Source organism: Mustela lutreola, chromosome 11 (genome assembly GCF_030435805.1).
Source record: "Mustela lutreola isolate mMusLut2 chromosome 11, mMusLut2.pri, whole genome shotgun sequence".
NCBI classification, from domain to species: domain Eukaryota; kingdom Metazoa; phylum Chordata; class Mammalia; order Carnivora; family Mustelidae; genus Mustela; species Mustela lutreola.
The window spans coordinates 63,116,064-63,135,124 of record NC_081300.1 but is presented as its reverse complement, the minus strand read 5'-3'; the positions used below and the strand labels follow the sequence as shown (position 1 = coordinate 63,135,124).

Here is a 19,061-nt window from a genome sequence, read left to right as displayed (position 1 = left end):
CTGTCATCACACCATGTTCTCCGTGCGTGTGTGTGTGTGTGTTTGCGCGTGCACGCGCATCTTCATGTGGCTTTCCCCTCTCTCTGTGTGTCTGTCTCTGTGTCTCTTCCTACTTGCTATCAGGATGGCAGTCGTACTGGATTAAGGGCCCACCCTATTCCACTATGACCTCATCTTAATTTACATCGTAATGAGAGCTACAAAGACCCTATTTCCAGTTGAGTTCACATTTGCAGGTACCAGGGTTTGGAACCTCAACATCTCTTCTGGGGGAACACAACAGAAGTATAGGGTGAGTAACCATTCTGGTTTGAGCAATGAAATTTACCTTCTGGGAAACTCTTTAATCTCTGGAGACTAAGATGGTTCATTACCCTGGAAGCAGGACCGGGCAAAGTGAGGAATGGAGGATGCTAAGCAAGAAGGTGGTCTTGGTTGGAGTCAGTTTCCTATAATCCCATATGGAAGCCCTGGTGGCTTCACAGATCTGAACTGCCTTGAGGCAAAATAAAGAGGGGCTTTTTGTACCCAATGGGGGCCAGTCCTTGGCTGAGCTCTGCCCCAAGCAGAGGGAGTATGGGAGCCTCCTTCACCAAGATGGAGGCAGCTGTGCTCCATTAGCTGCCAACACTCAAAAACAGGACAGGTGGGTTGGCCACAGAGGGGATCTGAACAGAGCCCCAGTGGCCTTCATGATGCTTGTTTCCCAGGGCTGCACATTCATCCATCTACTTGTCTCTCTTGGTAAATGGCCCACTTTTCTACCTAGCCACCTGGATAAATGCACACCTAGACTCTTGTTCACCTTGATAAATGCACACCTGTCCATTCAGGTTTAGTGGCCCACCCACTGACCTGCGTGCCTTGTCAAGTTCACACCTGCCACAGAGCCATCCAAACCTCCAAGCCTCCAAGGGAGTGAGCCTGCCCACAGAGACAGCAGTGATCCTGGAAACACAAATCCAATCAGAGTGTTCCTCCGGTTCAAATTCGCAGGATAAGAGGATCCTGAGGATTAGTCCCCTTGTCTCTGTGGTCCTCCAGCCCCCGGACTCTGCCCCTTCTGTCCATCTACCCTGTTGGCCTCTGCCTGCTCTCCTGCTGCCCACACTCCTGGTCAGCCCCTCCAACAAGCCCAGGGCACAGCCAGCCTGGCTCATCTTGGCCCCGTCCTGGGGCTCATTGTGGCCTTTGCAGAGGGGCCCTTCTGACTCAGTCCACTGCAACACTGGAGATCTCAGGGTGCCTTCCTCTGCACCTACTTCGTCAACAACCCTAGTCAACACCGGATGCCCTCCCATCTGTTTCCCATTCAGAAGAGCAGACCTGGCTGCTTCCAGGACTGGTCAAAGCTGGTCAGTATCAAAAGAGAGGGACAGATGGGGTTGGGTGGAGCAGGGCCTCTGGGGATTGGGAGAGGTTGGAGGAGCATCAAGGGTCATGGACAGAATGGATCTGCCGATGAACCCTAAGAGATCACTGGCTTTGGACAGTCAGACTGGAGTGCAAGGCAGACCCAGCAAGATCCAGGGCGGGTTTGGGGACTAGGTCTCAGCAAGTGCAAAGATGGATCCAGAGGGGGCGGGGTGCCTGTGGTTCCTCAGCATCCAGCAAAGATGGCAGCTAGGGTGGAAGTGGGGAGGAGGTCCTCAGCACAGTTCAGGGCTGCAGAAGGCAGACTCAGGATGGAGGTAGGGAGTCAGGCCCCTTGAGCAGCACCCCCTCCTTCTTTCTCCAGCCCCTCCTCCTACATCCCCTCCTCTTCCCGGACCCCCTTTCTTGCCTCCCTCCCAGGCTCGGCAGTCGAGGCCATCAGGATTCCCCTGATTGCTTTCTTTCATCCCGGTGCCTTTCTCTGCAGCAAACGGCGCTAATGCCTCCTTTATCACGGAATTAGGGGATTTGGGGCCGATAGCACAAAGAGGCCCTCGATAGCAGCCATAATCAAACGCCAATCGCCCGATCTTGAGCGGGACGGGGAAGAAAGCGAGCGCCGGGGATTAGCGCAGGACCCTCGGTCCGGCCGGTCTGAGATAGTATCGGCTCGGTCGCTGGGCTCGGTCGCTGGGCTGAAGCTGCCGGGGAGGGCTCGGCCACGGCTGCGGAGAAAGGCCGGCTTAGCTGCTCAGCGCCGGGGATTCTGAAGCCATTAGGGGGGATTAGCACCCGGGTTAATCTGCTTTGGCTGCTCAATTGTCAGCAGGGAGTGCGCAAGCGGTGGAGGACACCTCTGGCCCCAGTGGCCCCGAGGCTGGTCTCGGTTTCCCCAGCTGACTGGACCAAGCCTGGTCCACACACATCCCGTTTCATCAGGCCAAAGGGCTGATGCATGGACCTGGCCTGCTAGGTATGAAAGGAGCCAGGCTCTTGGCTCCATCCTCCACCTTTGCCAGCCTTTTTTTTGGAGATTGGGGAACACAGTCCCTGCCCATCCTTGTGGACATTCTTCTCGTCTGTCCTCCCCATCTCATCCTCCTCCAATTCCACCTCTGGTCTTGATCACCCCTCGGAGCCCTGGGCATCAGCTTCCCCACTGAACTCGGCTTCCTCAGTAAAGCACAGGCCATCCCTATCATGACCAGGAAGCAGGTCACAGGCTGGGGGATGCTAATGGAGATTGGCAAGGAGCCACCACTTATAGGCCACCCATCTTTCCCTTGGAGTCCCTTTTAAGGGTCTGGACCGCGAAGGGGCATATTTGCTGCTCTGTTCAGTCAGGACTGATGTGATGCCCCCCCCCCCCCCCCCCCGCCCGCCCCGCTTATCTCCAGCCCTTGCTCCCTCTCTGAGGCACAGTGGGGCTGTGCAGGCAGGGGCCTTCATAGTCCTAGATGGGTCATTTGTCTCTGCCGGGGTTTTCCCATCTGGGAAACAGGGCCGGCTGAGGGTAAAGGTCCAGCCAGGAGGCATTGCTGTCCAGTTGTGCAGCCTGTGCTCACTGCTGCCTTCTGTAGGGACACCCCCAGCCCCTAAGCCTCTTCCTGGCTTGCTAATGACAGGCCCCTGGAGTGGGAGACTCAGAGGGGTGTCTCTGCACCACCTAGGGCTCCTCTTCCACGGGGATGTAGCAAGGCCACTACACCTTACATGAACCACAGCTGGAAGGAAGCTGGCCAGGCAGGCAGGCAGGACCGGAAGGCGGGGGGTGGAGGTGGGGTGGTGGGGTGGGGGGTGGTGGTGGGGGGGGAGCAGTGGAGAGGCTGGTGGAGCCCCTTTGGTCCCATCCCGCGACCCTATCTGCTTTCTCAAGGCTGAGGTTGGGGTTACTGAAGTAAAAATCTGCAGGAGGAGGAAAAGACACAATCCAAAGTCTTTCCTTCACTTGGCAAACATCTCCGGAGCCCAGGCTCTGTGGAGTGGACACGGGTGAGGCTCAGGCCCAGGCTCTGCTCCCCGCCACCACCACCGCCCCCCGCCCCCGAGCTCGGGTCTGAGTACACAGGAAGGTAACCAGGTGAGGGGGTTTGTGCTGGAAAAGGGGAGCAGTCCCTCTACCTGTACATAGGTTAGGCAGGGCCGGAGAACAGTGTGAATCACAAGGTAGAGGTCGGGGGTGAGGAAGAGTGTTCGAGGACGAGGAACAGCGCGTGCTGCCCGTCCGGGGGTGAGGCAGAAAGCAGACTGCCGCGGGAGAGGTCCAAGCCAGGGAAACAGCCAACAGCAGGCCGGGCTCGGGGGAGGGGGGTGTTCCCTCGGGCCGGCGAGTCCGGAGAGGCTGCTGGCAGCGTCCGCCTCAGACTTGGGAGAGTGGAGACGGTGGTTGGGTTGGCCGCACGCCGAGTGGTGGGGGCCTGCAGGCGAGGTCGGCCACTGGCGGTGAAATACGAGGGCCGGGGACTGGTGGCCGCGACCCGCCTAACGGCACCCCAGACCCACAGACCAAGGCGCGGGAGCGAGCCTATGCCGCCCGGGAGCGCGCACGTGACGTCATCAGTACGAGCCGCCCCCGATGTCTAGGCGCGTGTCCCCACCTCGGGGAGCTGCCGTTACCTCTCAGGCGTGGGCAGCTTGCCCACTTCGTACCCTGCTCTCCCTGCGTGTCCCCAAGGCCGGGAAAATCTGGCTCCTTCTTCACGGATGGACCCGGGAAGCCCCCTGGGTGCTTTCTGCGCCCATAGGCCCGCGTCCCCGGACCTCCAATGGCAAGTGCTGAGAGAGGCCCTGGTGGTCTGTGACCTTTAGCGGACAGCCTGGGGGCGCAAACGGGTGACCATGAGGGTGGACCCTTCGTCTCTCGGCCCTGGCAAGCGCAGCATCTTTCCCATGACGTGTTCTGATCAGCCTCCAGGTCACAATCGCGGGCAGTTTATTTACCTTGCCCCCATCACCGCCCTGGGGGCAGTCTTCCAGACAACCGGCGCTGGGCGTTCTTCGTCAGGCTGTTGGGCAGCGCGGGTGGGGAGGGCGCTGCGGATTTCGGTCAGCCTGTGTGGGGCACCCAGGGGCGGATAAACAGGCTGGCCGGAGAGCTTCAGCCGCACGGATCCCGTCAGAGTGGTGAAACTGCCCAAGACCCCAGCGTTTTCAGTGCTTTTCGGCCAGGGCCTGAGCGGCAGGCCGCTGTAGAAATCTGAGCGCTGCTTAGGAGCCAAGGGAGTGAGTTAGTTTATCCCATGAGGTCGCGTCAGGAGATGGCCACCCTGCCAGCAGCGGAGCCTCCTAGGTCAGGCCTAGTCAGCGGAGGAGTTAAGTGGGAGGTGGGCGTGGCCTGCCAGGAGTCAAAAGTGACAACAGATGGAGAGGGTCAGGGTTTGACCTAAACTGAGTGGGGGCAGGAGAGAAGGGGAGTTTGCCCTTAGGGAGGTGGGTGTGGAAGGAGGGGAGATACCAGACCACACAACAGGGAGCACCTTGTTTTCCATGATTCACCCCACATCGTTGGCCTAGGTCCAGTTCACCCATGATCCTGAGTGTTGTCTGTGGCCCCCCAGTTGTCCTTTCAGGCCAGCTATTCACCGCGCGTGCATCTCTGTCCTTGTCCCTGGGGTGTCCAGTCCTCTTCCCAGATCTTGATGGGGCAGGAACTCCTCTAGACCCTGTGATTCTGTGCCCCTTACTAAAGACCCTTCTCCAGGGAATCTGAAAACTTGCAGGAAGTAAAAAGAAAGGAAAATACTCTGGCATCCTCAACTGAGATTCTGTTTGCTATAAAGGCTAAGGGCACAACCCGAAAAACAGAATTCTCTTTGTTGGGTAAAAGGAGACAGACCCATTTGTCAGGAGTGACTGTTTTTTTGTTTGTTTGTTTGTTTTTGGTGTACTAAGCTTTGACTGGCATTCATCACCTACACAAGGACATGGAAAAATCCAGGGGATGCCCATACAGTAGTGGCAGGGGCAGGGGGTGGGTTCAAGGAAACTGGAGCTGGAGGACAGCTGCTTGAGGCCTCTGCCCAAGGGGGAGTAGGACCCCCATCTTCAGCCCCACAGCAGTGATGACAGGGCTGGAAGCTGGCCAAGCCCTGCCCCGGGAGTAGCCACCACCTCACCCTCTGCTCCCTTGCCCTGTCTCTGAGGCCATTGTCCCTTTTGGCTATATTACGTTAGGATTCTAGGCTCAAGGCCATGCTAGATGGTGAAGGCTGCCTGAGGCTGAGTGCAGGCTAGCTGTGGCTTCCAGCCCAGCACAGAGGTTCCGGATATGGTGACGTGGAATCTCCACCCTCCTCGGATATGCAGATTCACCCACTGGTCGTGTCCAGGTTTGTGGTGGACCAGGCTGGAAGTTGAGTCTATTCTACCTCCCAAGTCCTTGAAGATATGCACACACCTCTGCCACTATGTCTCCACCACTGCCACAAGGGCAAGGGTCTCCTGCCATCGTCCTCCTCTCCACAGCCTTTGGGTTCCCTCCCTCCAGGTCTCTGCCTGCTCACTTCCCGCCAGCCTTGTTGACCTTCCCTCTGCCTGGACACCACAAGCCCTTTACGGCACACAGGATACCACCCCCCTCTTGGTCCCCTTCCCTCAGGGTCTCAGCTCCAAGATCTGAGGCTGCCTACTAATTCAAGTAATGTGTGAAGGGGGTGGGGTTACCTCCACCAGAGTGGGTGGCTTTTCTCTAACCATAGCCCCTGGGGACTCAATCCAGCTCAGTCTTTTGTGGCTGGGCTAACTGCTGTCCACACCCTGCTGTGAGGCACAGGAAAGGGGACCTGGGCTATGGTAGGGCTCCTGACCCCCCTGGAGAGAGAATGGGGAATAGGTTGCTCCTGGGTGGGGGATCCTCATGTCCTACTCTCAGACCAGTGCAGCTTCAGCCCCATCCTCCCAGTGAAGGGTGAAGGGGACAGGCTTCTGGGATGCTGGTGTGTAGTCAGTGAATGGTTACCATTCCTGGAGGTCAGTATGGGCGGGGGGCATTGAGTCCCCTCAGGGGTCAGCTGTGGGGCTTTGCCTGCTCTAGGAATTACCTGGAACTCTGGCAGACTGTAAATAACCTGCAACCCAAAGAAAAAAGCTATGCATAGAAAGGCTTCCTGTTCTAAGCACTTTATATGGATGGGCTGTGTTCTTCTGTCACCATTTCGCAGATTGAGAAACTGATGCTAGGTGACTGGTTCAAGGTCATACAGTGAACAAATGAGAAGCCAGGGTTCTGTTCCCCACCACTGACCACGGATGCTCTCTTCTTCCCTAGTCTCAGTGGCCTGTGCCATGGGCCAGCAATGCCTGTCACCACAGTGAAGCTCGTGAGGCCCAGAGCCAGTGGCCTGTGTCTGGGCCTGCAAGCTGTGGAATGTGTGTGTGGGAGACAGCCCCTGGCCCCTGCGGGCAGGCAAGCTTTGCTGTGGGGCCCTCTCTCCTCAGTTGTGACTAAGACTGGTTACCTCCCAAGAGCAGTGAGTGTGCACTGCCCAGTCCTTCAAGAGCATTTTCCTTGTACCCCTAAGCTCACAATTGTCACTCAGATCTGCCCCTGATCCCTAAATGCCCCAGATCTGGATGTTGTGGGAGCTTGCACTGGTAAGGCAATCTCCCCTAAAAGGACCAGCTTTTAGGGACCAGACCTGCTTACTGGAAGGCTTCTGTTGGCAAGTTATTTCCCAATCTGAGCCAAACTCTTGCATGACTCTTACCCATGGATCACTTGGACAGCAAAGTGCCTTCTGCCCCCGCTCAGCCAGGGGCCTGGTTTATCCCATCCTGCTCTCAGGACTCTTCCACTTTGGCCCAGGTTGTGGTTCCCAGCTCCTGATCTGGGCGGCGGCAGCGGGGGGGGGGGGGGGGGCAAACAGGCACTTCTACCCTGTCTAGCAGGAAAGCTGCCTCTCGACCAGGGTTAAGGAGGGAGCAAAGGGCCCCTGCTCAGAGCCTCAGAAATTGGATGCCCCACAGCCCTTCCCCATATTAGACCACAGAGAAACTGTGAGGAGTAAGAAGTTAAGCTGGGCCATAGGCGGAGGGTCAGTCAAGGCTCTGGAGCACTGTCTCCCAGGCCCAACTCCTGGGATGGGGCAGTTCTACACTTTGTCCACTCAGTGCTGCCTGCCAGGTGACCCTGAAAGCATGTCCACCAGCTGACCCTGCAGAATCTTGCTCACAGGATAAGAGCATGGCCTGGACAAAGTCCAGATGTTCCTTGGTGTAATGGTGCCAGGCCTCTTGGGAGCTGATGCTGTGGTCACAGCTGGCTCACCCACCAGCCTGCTTAGTGCTCTGCTTCCTCATTCCCCTGCCAGTATCCTCTGGTGAGGGGGTGGGCCTACTCTTTGCAGAGGCATGGACACTCATTATACACTCACACATGGGCCCACACAGGGACAGGAGACTGCGACAGGATCCGGTTTATTCTGCCATGGGAGGGTGGTCCTGAGAGTGGCGGGTGCCACCCTGTCCCGGGCGGAGGGAGGGCCCAAGGGCCAGTTAAGGCCAGTGGCGGGAGAAGCAGGGGGCACGTAGCCCCTGGAATGCGGTGAGGCCAGGCTGAGGCCCGGAGGCAGCTGTGGTAGGCCGGGGCCAGTGCCCCTGCTGCCCAGGGTGGAAGGCACCGGGCTGGGACCGGGCCATGGCTACAGGGCCGTGGACCCAAGCCACATGGGCACCCCGGGAAGTGGGGCACAAGGTCACATGACACGGAACATGAAACACAGGCACACGGCTCATGAGTAAGCACATGGACAAGTGGGCACAGATTCACAGGCCAGAGGGACACCCAGCCTTGGCCGGACACATGGACACAATGGTGGTGTCACACACCACAGGACACACGGCACTAAGGGACATGTGGACTCAATGGCTACAGGGGACAGACCCAGGCCATGGAGTGCAAGGACAGGGAAAAGGGGCCTTTTGGCACGACTGCACTGGAATCGTGAGAAGAGGGCAGTGGGGACTGGTCTGGAGGCACCTGGGAGCAACCCCCATGCAGAACCCCTCGGGGACTCAGTCTGTCTTCCACACTTTGTTGAGTAGCTTCACCACTTCATCGTAGATGACAAATACGATGGCCACATCCAGGCAGACCCGGCCCAGGCGGGGGATGGTGCCCTTGTAGAATCTGGGGTTGGGGGGGGGAGAGGTAGGAGGAGAGAAGGCAGATGAAGAACAGTGTCCTTGGACAGTGAGAGTGGGTCCAGGGATCGGAGGGACAGAGGACAGGAACCTAAAGGTAAGGACTCACTGAGGGATAGCCTGGGGCTGGCGGTGGGTATGGGGTGAGGCCCAGGTAGAAGGCTAGGGAGGGCCTAGGGTGGGGACCACAGCCCTGCCCCTCCCCCACTCACGCCTTGAGCCCCTCATTCCTCAGGATCTGCAAGCCACAGTCCCACGTATTCCGGTATTTGTGCGCCTCCAAGCCCTGCAGGACAGCATCATGCCACAGGGTTCAGCAGCTAGCCCCTGTCACAGACTTCCTACCCCCTTCCTGGCCCCAGCCCCACCTGCATCCGGGTCTTGATCACATCCAGAGGAGTGTTCCCGAAGACACTGGCTGCACCAGCGACAGCTCCAAACACTCCAGTGATCAGTGGGTTCATGGGCTTGTTGGGGTTGTCCCCTGGATGTGGGTGGGAGTTGCAATCAGAAAATGATGGGAAGGCAAAGGGGAGGGCTCTTCAGGGCTGGGGAGGAGCATGGACCAGAGCCTAGGAATGTGGGGGCCCCAGGAGGCCAGGTCCTGGCAGGGAAGACTGCCAGAGTGGTTGGAGGTAGGGTCTTGGGGCTGCAGACCCAACAGATACATACCCCTGTACCAGTTTCTCAGGGAGGTCATGACGAAGAAGCGGATGGCCTGGTTAGATCCCTGCTTCAGTACCGTGGCTGTGAGGCCCTGGTAGGTCCCCTTCAGCCCTGGGGAGTCAGCAGGCATGGGAGTCATACTGTTGCCTTCCAGGCCTCAGCTGGGGAATGGTGAGCAGGGCAAGTGGCACACCAGAGCACCAAAGCAGGAAGCGGAAGTTCAGGCCAGCCTGGCCTAGGTCCCTGGCCCTACCTTAGAAGGAAGTATTATGGCTTACCTTGTTCTCGCACAATCTCTCTGACCCCGTGGAAGAATCCTCTATACTTGGGGTTGGGGGAGGTCTGGTCATGGATGAACTTCACCTATGAAAGGAACGCAAAGGCCCTAGCTCCCAGGGTGCCCCTGGAAGGGCACTTGGCCCTTTGGCTCCCAGCCCCAGGCTCACAAAGATCAGATCAGGGTTGGAGATGCAGCTCTTCACCTGGAAACAGGGCTACTCAAGGCCACCATGAGACACAAGGCCCCAGCAAGCAAGAGGGCTGGCCTTACCAAAGAGTCGCTGCAGTTATGTTTGCTAGTTATTTCCCACAGCTTAGGCAAGGAACATGTTATCTTATATTTTCTGTTTATAAAAGGGTTTTTTAAAAAAACCCCAACAGTCAGTTGTCCCATGCCTTTAGGACAGAGTCTAGTCTCCAAAGGAGGTCCTTTCTGCACACTTCCTGTGCCCAGCCCCCCAGGCAGTTCCCCCTGCACACCCTGTCCTGTTCCAGCAGGACCCTCTCCATCTCCCTGGTCTCCATGGAGCACAAAAGCAGGATGACCCCAGCCACCCTAGCACCCCTCTGCACAGCCTCCCACAACTGGACCTTCCCCACCTTTATGGTCTCCATGGGGCACACGACGACCACCGCTTCTGCCACGCCAGCACCCAGGCCACACAGCAGTCCCCGAGTGCTGTCCAGGCGTCCCTGGGGATCTCGCATGTGGTTGCTGAGGAACTCAAACATCCCGAACCTGGGAAAGCCAGGCAGTGGGGTGAGAGGGGCTGCAGCCCCCGGGGATTCCCTCCCGCGGCCACCCACCCAAGCCCACCTCACCTGACTGCCGCTTTAGGGATGGAGCCGTAGAGCAGGGAGCTGAGGCCTCGGTACAGGCCCAGGACGCCATGGCTGCGGACCGTCTGCCGCACGCAGTCCCCTGGATGAGGGGGTGTTCAGCGACCCCAGCCGCCCTAGAGACCCGCCCCCCGCGCAGTTCCCCGCAGCCCGCCAAGGCTGCTCCCCGAGCGCAGGGTCCGGCCGTGTCCTCTGGGTGCCGGCCGTCTCTATGGCGAGCCGCCCCGCCAAGGGCAGCCCCCTACTCACCAATGCCCCGGTACCGCGGAGGGTGTGAGCGCTCGTCCAGCTGCAACTGTGTCTTTACGTACTCGGTGGGGAAGGTGATGCAAATTTCGATGCCGCCCGCCAGGCCGCCTGAGGGGACCAGGGACCGGGACCCTGAGACCACCGCCCCGTGGCCGGGTTGTTCCGCCGGCCGCCGCTGGTGCACCGGCCCCTCCCCCGCCCCGGACTTTGTCCCACTCCATTGGTGTAGGGTAGGCCGGGCAGCTTCCCCTGCCCCGCCCACGTAGTCCTGGCTAGGCGCGGAGGGGCTACGAGCCGGGCGATCCCCCACGCGCTGGCTAGGGACCAGGGCCGCGCCCCCCGGTCCGACCCGGAAGTGGGGCGGGGCCTCGGCGTCCCGGGCCCACCCGGAAGCGCAGTGGGGCCAACGGAGGGGGCAGACCGGGGGTCCATGTCCCGGAGGGGCCCACCTGCCAGGATCGCCTTCCCCGGGTGCGTCAGCTTGGCCTTTCCGGACGCGGGCGCGGCGGCCGCCAGAGCGCGGGGAGCGGCCATGGCAGGCGAGGAGGCGGGGCGCCCGGCGTCGACCTCGGGTCCGAGCCTCCTGCTCTCCCCGCTCGGTCCGCTGCGACGGCGGCGGCGGCGGCCGGTTATGGCCCGGGGGGGCGGGGCGGTCGCGTCAGCTCCCGGGCTCCGCCCCGCGTGGTCCGAGGCGGGCCCCGCCCCCGGCCCGCCCCGCGCCGGCCGGGAAACTGAGGCCGGGGCGGGCAAGCGAGGCAGGCGTCGGGGCGGGGCCGATAGCCCAGCCAATGACCGAGCCCAGGGTCCTTGGGAGGCGGTGCTGTGCCTGGGCCTGGATCTGTGGGTCAAGGTGCAGTTTCTAAAACCCGCCCCGGCATCAGGCAGAATCCGGCTGGGGAAGGAGCGGCTCTCGTGGTCGTGGAGTCTGCCTGAGCGACCGGAGCCCCGTAGATCGGGGTTGGAGAGATGTGCAGACCACTCCCTCCCCCATGGGGCACATGGGGCTAGTCCCATCCCTGATGTTTGAGGGTTTGGCATTCCGAAACCCAACGGGTTGTGCGGCTACCATTCCCAGCTAGGTATTTAGAGCTCCATGCAGAGCACGCAGGAAAAGATTCCCAATACACCGTGGCTATCTGCCCCTAGGCAGCTTCCTCCCTGGACCCACATCCCAAAGAGGCCCCAGCAAATCTTTTGTCCCCTGCTACCCACACCAGCATCAAGCAGGGAAGCTTTGCCTTGATAAACCGACTTTAATATTCATGATCGGTAGGAGGCTCAGGGCCAGGTTAGAAGGTCCTTAACAGTTGCGTCTGCGAAGTGGCCTGGAGGGGGCAGCTCTGCCAGTGCGGAGGGAAAGCTCGTCGCCCCCACCCACCAAGGGCGGGAATCCCTGCCAGAACTCCCCAGGAATGCCTGGCTCCAGCCAGAGAGCCTGGAGGAAGAAGTCCACCAAAGCTGTTCTTCTTGGGCAGTCAGTGGCCACCCTGGCCTCCCCTGGTTTGGGGATGGCTTAGAGGCAGCCATCACCGGGCCTCAGCCAAAATAAATAATGTCCAGGTGTCCTTGCCTCCCATCAGGGTCCTCTGTGCTTTCGGGGTGACACACTTCTTGAGGTTATCCCCATAGAGGTGTGTTGCCACTGCGCGCTCACTACACGCTGAAGCCATACACAGGAGGCTGGGCGAAGGCAGGTGCAGCAGCATATCCATAGGGGAAGCCAGCAGGGGCAGGGCCTGCCCCAGGGCCGGCTGTCAGCATCAGCTGCTGGCCTGCAAAGGGAGAAGCAGAAGGAGGGTGAGCAGAGTTCCTGCTGCCTCCGAGTGGCCAGGGGCCCAAGGAGCAGGGTCTAAAACCAGCCCTGACCGCCCAAAGCTCAGGCACTGAAGAGGGGCCTGGGGACAAGGACAGTGGGAGTTGCTGCTGTGGGGCCAGCTACAGAGGCTGGCCAGGCTAAGGGGTAAGCTAGTCCCAAAATGGGACACTTACTTAGCTCAACTGGCTGGGTCTCAATCATGCCCATCAAAATCTAAAAAAACCAGATTGACATTAATGGTGGTGGTAGGAAGGACACAATGACCCTGAAGAGGACACAGTGGTGGGAGACATGCTGCGTGCTCACACCACACCCTCAGGCCTTTGTTAGTACCGCAACACACTCCAGAACCCAACAGCCTTTCGGTGCAGAGGACACCAGCTAATCTGTTCAACCGCCAGGCCATTCAGGCAGGCTCTCAAGTCCAAGTCAGCAGCAGCCTCGCTGCCTAAGTGCAGGCAGAGCAGCACACAGCAGCAGCACAAAATTGGGCAGTGGCTAGGCACACGGAGCAGGCAGGGGTGCCCTCACAGAAGGCAGGGACCCTCAGAAAAGGGAGGACAATGGCCGCGCCTCAACATTCTTAGATACTGACCTTCTCTATACCCGGCAGCCATTGTGGCTCTCCTGTCTCCCACCCTGCCCATTCCCTCTCTGATCTGAAGCCCAGCCAAGGAAGGACTCCCCTTGCTAGGGGCAGTGGGGTGCCACCTACCGAACAAGAGAGGGGCGGGCTCCGCCACATGCTCCTCTTGCTTGCGCAGTCTCTCCGAAGAGTCCAGTCTGTCTACCTGCAAAGAGGTGCCAGCGCTCGAGTACCCACCTGACAGGCTGCATTCAGTCTGGGCCAGGAGGTGAGTGTGGGGCCAGGAGGCAGCACAGCCTCCAGGAAAGTCAAGTGGGGATGGCTGGAGGGCAGACACTATACCCACAGTGACTACTGCCGCCCTGCTCTGCAGGAAGGTGAAGCCTCTATAACTGGGGGGACATGGAGTGCCCAGGGGGCCCTAATAACCCCCCCCCCCCACGGCTGTTCCACCACAGCAGTGGCCACTGACTGTGGCCGCTGACTACAGGGTGCACATGCATTATAGCTCACAGGGCTGGGCCCTCCTCTGCATACAGGGGCACCTCCAGGACGACATAACACTTCCTACATCTAGCTAGTCCAGGCTGCCCACCCCTCCTGAGGAGACCAGTCACTTGACATCTGGGACATCCCACCTGGCAAGGCGGATGAGCCACTTCAGAAATGGGGGCAGTGGCAGCCATCTGAGGACAGGCTGCCTCCTTGCTCTTCCTCAAGCCTTTACCATAGGCTACCCCATGCAGTACCCATGGGCTGGAGTAGACACACTGAGGGGGAGGGAACAGAGCAAGGTGGTGCCAGAGGCCTGAGGGGCAGACCGCACTGTGCTAGCTAGCGGAGGTGACAGCAACTGTGTTTCTGGGAATCCCCTGCCCCCACCAAAACAAGCACTTGAATCAGAAAGAAGAAAAAATTATGTGCCCTGTGTGTACTCGGGCCTGGGAGAGAGCAGGCCAGGCACCAGAACCGTAGCAGAAGCAGCCTTGTTATTGGTCCTGTGTACCCTTCCCCTTCCCTCCTTGGGACCAGAGCTGAGGTGAGGAAGGAGCAAGACAGTGCAGAGGACTTGCAATCCATACTCTCTTCCTTCAGCTGGCTCCCACCCAGGCAGAGTTCTAAGCGAGGCCTGTATCCTCCACTGCGAGAGCCAGGGGGTTCAGGGATGTGGGTTTTTCTCAGAGAGAGGGATGGTCCTCATGCTTCCCAAATGAATCAAGAGGCCCTGGGCCTGGTTCTCTAGGGAGGAAGGGCCTGGGGCCTCCTTGTCTGGGCCCTTCCACCTCACAGCAGTCTAGTCTGTTAGGCCCCAGCTCACATCCCACCACTGCCTAAGAAACCTTTATCCCTATCCCCAACATGACAGGCATGAGGTGTGGTGCTGGTGAAGGAATGTGGGACAGCAGCCTGCCTTCCTCCCAGGCTACGGGAGGTATCTGGGGACCCAGGGCGAGGGAGCAAGTCCTTCCAGTAGGAAAGCAGCTGTAGCCCAAGCACACTGCTCCACTCTGAGGCAGCCATGCAGCTGCAGTGTCGACCAAGGTGATGTGGCCACCAGGATGAGCTCCATCATCCATCACAGAGAGGGAGTCTGCTCCTGTCTCGCCCTTGAGGTCCCTTAGAGGGCCCAACCCCTGAGGCAAAGAAGGTCCAAGTGATTTGAGTTCCTCTTAAGTTAACCCATGGACCTTGACTCTGGGAAGAGATTCAAGCTTTATTTATGTAGGGGCAGAGCAGATAGACTGTGGCTAAGACAATTTAGGGATGGGAAAAGCAGAAAGAGTGGAACAGTTTCTGAAGATAAGCTCCACACAGCACAGAAACTTCCTTTAGGGAGCTGCCATCCACTGTGGTGGAGGAACCGACTCTTGCAAATCCTACCAGTCTGTGTACTTAGTAGCCTGGAGATCAGCCCACATCACCACAGGACTGCCCCTCTCCTATCCCCTGAAGAGTCTTGGGAGCCCTCCTGCTCAGATGTGCTGTGCGAATGGGACTAGGACACACTCTGGCAGTCTCTCCTCCTGTAGCAGGGAGATGGTCTTGAATGACCCATGGGGCAGTCCTTGCCAGAGGCTGGGCAGCTCCCAGGAGGCTCTGCAAGTGGCAGAAAGAGCAAGCCGTCTCAGGCTGAAGCTGGCAGTGCCAGATACCCTCTGCCCCTGCACTTCTTGTTTCCTCCCTAACCCCGCACTAACCCCCCTGAAAGCCCCCTCCCTTCCCTCACACCACTGAAAAAGACCTCAACCTAGTGGCCTCTTAGCATTGTGGGGCCTCCATGTGGCTGGAAGAATGTTAGGTGTATGGCTGGATTGGCCAGTAGGTGCTACTGTGGCAGCTTTTATGCAGCCTTAGAAATAAACCAGACTAAGTGACAAGGGTCTCTGGATGGTGCCTCAACTAGGCCCCAGACCGGAATGCCTAGAGCTTCCACACAAGGAGAGTTAAAATCAGATACTCCTACCTTGTTAAACAGCTCATCAACTGGCAAAGAAAGCCAGAGTAGGAGGCTAGGGCCACCAAGTGGTAGAAGCAACTTACTGAGAATGAGTATGGCCTGGAAGGGCAGGGAGATATGCATCTGAGCCCACATCAGCTTTGGACCCAAACCTGTGCCTACAGCTGTAGAGGGGATGACTACCTACCTACCAATGTGTTACCATTCCTACTAAGTGCTCAGCAAAAGGGGGTTACCACGACAGGTCTGCCAACAGATGCATCCGAACTCCACCGGAGGCACATTGAGAGGTGAACTGACCATATGGGGATGGAGCCCACGGGCTGTGCGAGGGAGCTCTGCCACCTAGTGCCTAGTGCGGGCAAGCTCACCCGTTGTGTCTCCTAGCAGTGTGTGGGAGAGCTGATGCAAGAGGAAGTGCTCATTTCTTTCTTTTTTTTTTTTTTTTAAAGATTTTATTTATTTATTTGACAGAGAGAGAGATCACAAGTAGGCAGAGAGGCAGGCAGAGAGGCAGGCAGAAAGAGGAGGAAGCAGGCTCACCGCCGAGCAGAGAGCCCGATGCGCGGCTCGATCCCAGGACACTGAGATCATGACCTGAGCTGAAGGCAGAGGCTCAACCCACTGAGCCACCCAGGTGCCCCGGAAGTGCTCATTTCTATGCAGAGCTCCCTGAAGTGATTTTCTAGAATGCGTTAATGCTGGGCAGAAAACCACTCAACTGTGAAGGCATTAAGCCACTCTCCAAGGTGGACAGGGCTGGCTGGGCCACCTGGGCTGACTCCCACAGGCCACCAGCCACCTCAGGGCCTCCACAGACCTGGGCTAGAGTCACAGCTGTGCTACATGGCAGCCAGGAAGCCAGTACAGAGGCTGTACTTACTTTGCTAAGGTACTCCCTCATCACCTGGATGAAGTAGGGCATGGCCAGGTCCATGAGGTTGTGTCTCCAGGCCAGCTCCAGCACCACATCCGGGGGAAGCAGGTCGTAGCAAGTGAAGAGAGAAGCCGCGAAGCACTCCCGCTTGCCCTCATCCAGGAACCACTGCAGCAGCTTCTCAGCCAGCTCGGCATCTCTGGACTCTGCGGCATGCTGCATAGCGTCCTGCAACCAAGGCAGATGCACACCTCAGGTCTGCCCTGCCTGGCGCTGCCTTGAGTTCCTTTTTGGGTCAGAAGGATACGGAACAGTGCCAGGCTCTGTGAAGGCCATCCTCGCCTGCAGAGGGGTCTCTGTGACTCAGATGCCCTCCGGTAGGAAGGAGTATCAGTTCCAGGAGGGCCGTGGAGGGCACCAAGTGTGCTCCTGGCAGCAGGCTCTCAGACCTGCTGAGATGCCAGAGGGAGGTGACATGCATGGGTGCAGGCACCCTGGGAGACGGGCTCTGGTCTCGTAGCTGGACTGGCATGCAAAGGAGTGCATGGGATTGCTCGGGGGTAGGGCTGAAGAGGGATGGTAACAGAGCTAGCAGGGCGAGATGTAAAGGTCAGAGTCGCTGTGCTCGGCTCAACAACCAGCAGTATCCTTGCAGCAGCTGCAAGGGACAACCAGTCCTCAAGAAACAGAAATCTGCCTGTTCTTCCTGACAAAAAAGTCCTCTCAAAAATCCCTAATCACTACTTGCATATTTGTCTAAAACATAAAGAACCATATCCACCCAGTGAGTAGTCATCAGTAAATTAGTGATTTCGATTTTCTAGCCACAATGGTGAGAACTGAATGGCCTAAACTCTCCTGGACCCTCCACCAGGCCTCTGCAGCAGGTGTTCCCACAGTGCCCTTCCAGACACGAGACTGAAGGCCGCAGGGGAGCCCTCTCAGTTGGGAGCCACAACGGGTCTCAAAGGCATTCTGCTTGCCCACCAACCGCTGCCTGCTGTGGCAGTCCCAGCTCCCTGCCTGCTCAGTCTTCCGACATGAGACTCCCACATGGGACCCAAAGTCCTCTAAGCCAGCTCAGTGGAGGGCTCTCTTGTCCCTGCTCCTGAAAGGATCCTCTCCCACCTGCTTGTTGCCTCTGCTGAGTCCTGCCTCATCCCCACACTGTTCCTACAAAGTCACCTGGCCTTTTTATGGTGGGGGGCAAAGTCAGGGGCAGCTTAAGTGACAGCTCCAGGATGCCTTCAGGTCTCCCTGGGCCTCTGACACCAATACCATCATTGCTCGGCACTCTACCCACATGTCCTCCAGTCCAGCAGGGCCCACCCGTGGTTGGCTCATCTTTAATGTGCACCCAAAAGTGGGCACTTCTCTTCCTCCACAGGCCCGGGGACTGTCTCACGAACTCTCATAGCATCAACCGCCATCATCAGAAAGTGGACATTTTCGGAACCCTTGTGCTCCAACTGTCCAATGGCAGTTTCCTAGAGGATTCAGGGGGAATGAGCCCCACAGATGATCTCTCAGTCTGTGCCCTCTCCCTGCATCCTGAAGCTAAGCTTGAATCTCAGATTTTCCCACACCTTCCCACTTCTTATCACCATACCTGACCCATGTCATTACTGGCGCACCTCTCTACCTCGTCCCCCATTCCTCAACCTCCCTCCCAAACCACTTGGTTTGGTCAGCACTTGCCAAGGGTCTGCTCCAAGCTCTCACCCTGTCCTTCACTGTCCCCAGCCTGTGACTACACCTCTGCAATCTCCTGTCTTTCAGTCATGGGCACGAGGGGGTCCATGAACCCACACGCCTATGTGTGGGCCCCTAGCCTGGACTTCCCCATGTCCTAACACATCCCCTCATGCTCCACCTGCCCCACTGGTTCTAACAATCCCAGCTTCCCACATGCAGTCACCACCCTTCCCCCAACTCCACTGGCTCCTTAAAAGTGCTTACCCGACAGCCAAGCACCGACTGTGCTTTTACAACCAACCTCTGCAATCTGGAAACATGCTTCTTATTGCTTTATGACTGTCCTAGAAGCCTGCAGTGGCTACTCACCAAGCCCTCCAGGTGGCACACCGTGACCCACTCTCCCAGGACTTCAACGCATGGCTGGTTCTGCTGCCAAGGCCTGGCTGACACTTGTGTGTGTGTGGTGGGGGATAGCCCGTGTATCATGGGCTCTCTACCACCACCCTGGCCTCCACTTACTAGATGTAGCACCACTCCTCCAGATGTGACAACCAAACATTCCCTGGGGGTCAGTCACCCTCACTGAAAATCGGGGCACTGTAAAGTATGCCCACAACTTTCTGCCTGTGGCTTTGTCCTAGTGGGTTCTCCTCCTGGCACATGTTGCTCCGAGTGGAATTGCTGGTTAGAAGGGGCCAGATGCCCGGCTGGCAGCTCCTACAGCACTGCTCGCTCACTCACTCACTGCATGAGTGACGAGAGGCCATGCACTCAAGACCCTGGTGTGTACACTGGCAGGAGGGGACAGCTGGGAACTCCTACTCAGGGGCAGTTTCCCACTGGTGTGTTGCATGCAGCCCCACTGCCTCCCCCTGGTGCCAGTGCCTGAGTACCCCCAACAGATTATCTCAGAGTTCCTCTGTCAGCACCCAAGGAAGGACCATGAGCACTGCCACTATAACGGAGGACAAGTCACATAACAATCCCAAACTGGAGGTAACAGGATGAAGCTTGACGTGTCCCTGATGTCCAGGGTTCTGTGGCGTTGGTCCATGTGCTGTTGAGAGATGCCTGTCTT

The 19,061-nt window shown here is 58.3% G+C and overlaps 2 protein-coding genes across 3 annotated transcripts in view; both read right to left on the bottom strand.

The window, feature by feature from the left end:
* Positions 1-7,772: 7,772 nt before the first annotated feature.
* SLC25A1 (solute carrier family 25 member 1) lies at positions 7,773-11,188 on the bottom strand. Its single transcript, XM_059139893.1, has 9 exons — positions 10,998-11,188; positions 10,549-10,656; positions 10,282-10,381; positions 10,060-10,198; positions 9,459-9,543; positions 9,187-9,291; positions 8,883-8,998; positions 8,727-8,800; positions 7,773-8,500 (listed from the first exon to the last, which is right to left on the bottom strand). The coding sequence occupies exons 1-9, from the start codon at positions 11,080-11,082 to the stop codon at positions 8,386-8,388; spliced, it is 927 nt and encodes a 308-aa protein (XP_058995876.1). The 5' UTR covers positions 11,083-11,188; the 3' UTR covers positions 7,773-8,385.
* Positions 11,189-11,781: 593 nt separating this feature from the next.
* The window catches only part of CLTCL1 (clathrin heavy chain like 1), a 95,273-nt gene continuing 87,993 nt past the window's right edge, over positions 11,782-19,061 (bottom strand). The window contains exons 30-33 of one of the 2 annotated variants that reach the window (XM_059139891.1): positions 16,292-16,513; positions 13,080-13,155; positions 12,538-12,577; positions 12,222-12,320 (exon numbers count right to left, since the gene is read on the bottom strand). In XM_059139891.1, the coding sequence (XP_058995874.1) occupies positions 12,558-12,577; positions 13,080-13,155; positions 16,292-16,513 (318 nt within the window). In that variant the 3' untranslated portion in view covers positions 12,222-12,320; positions 12,538-12,557. Of the gene's footprint in view, positions 12,321-12,537; positions 12,578-13,079; positions 13,156-16,291; positions 16,514-19,061 lie in introns of both variants that reach the window. The other variant, XM_059139890.1, reaches the window with a different exon arrangement.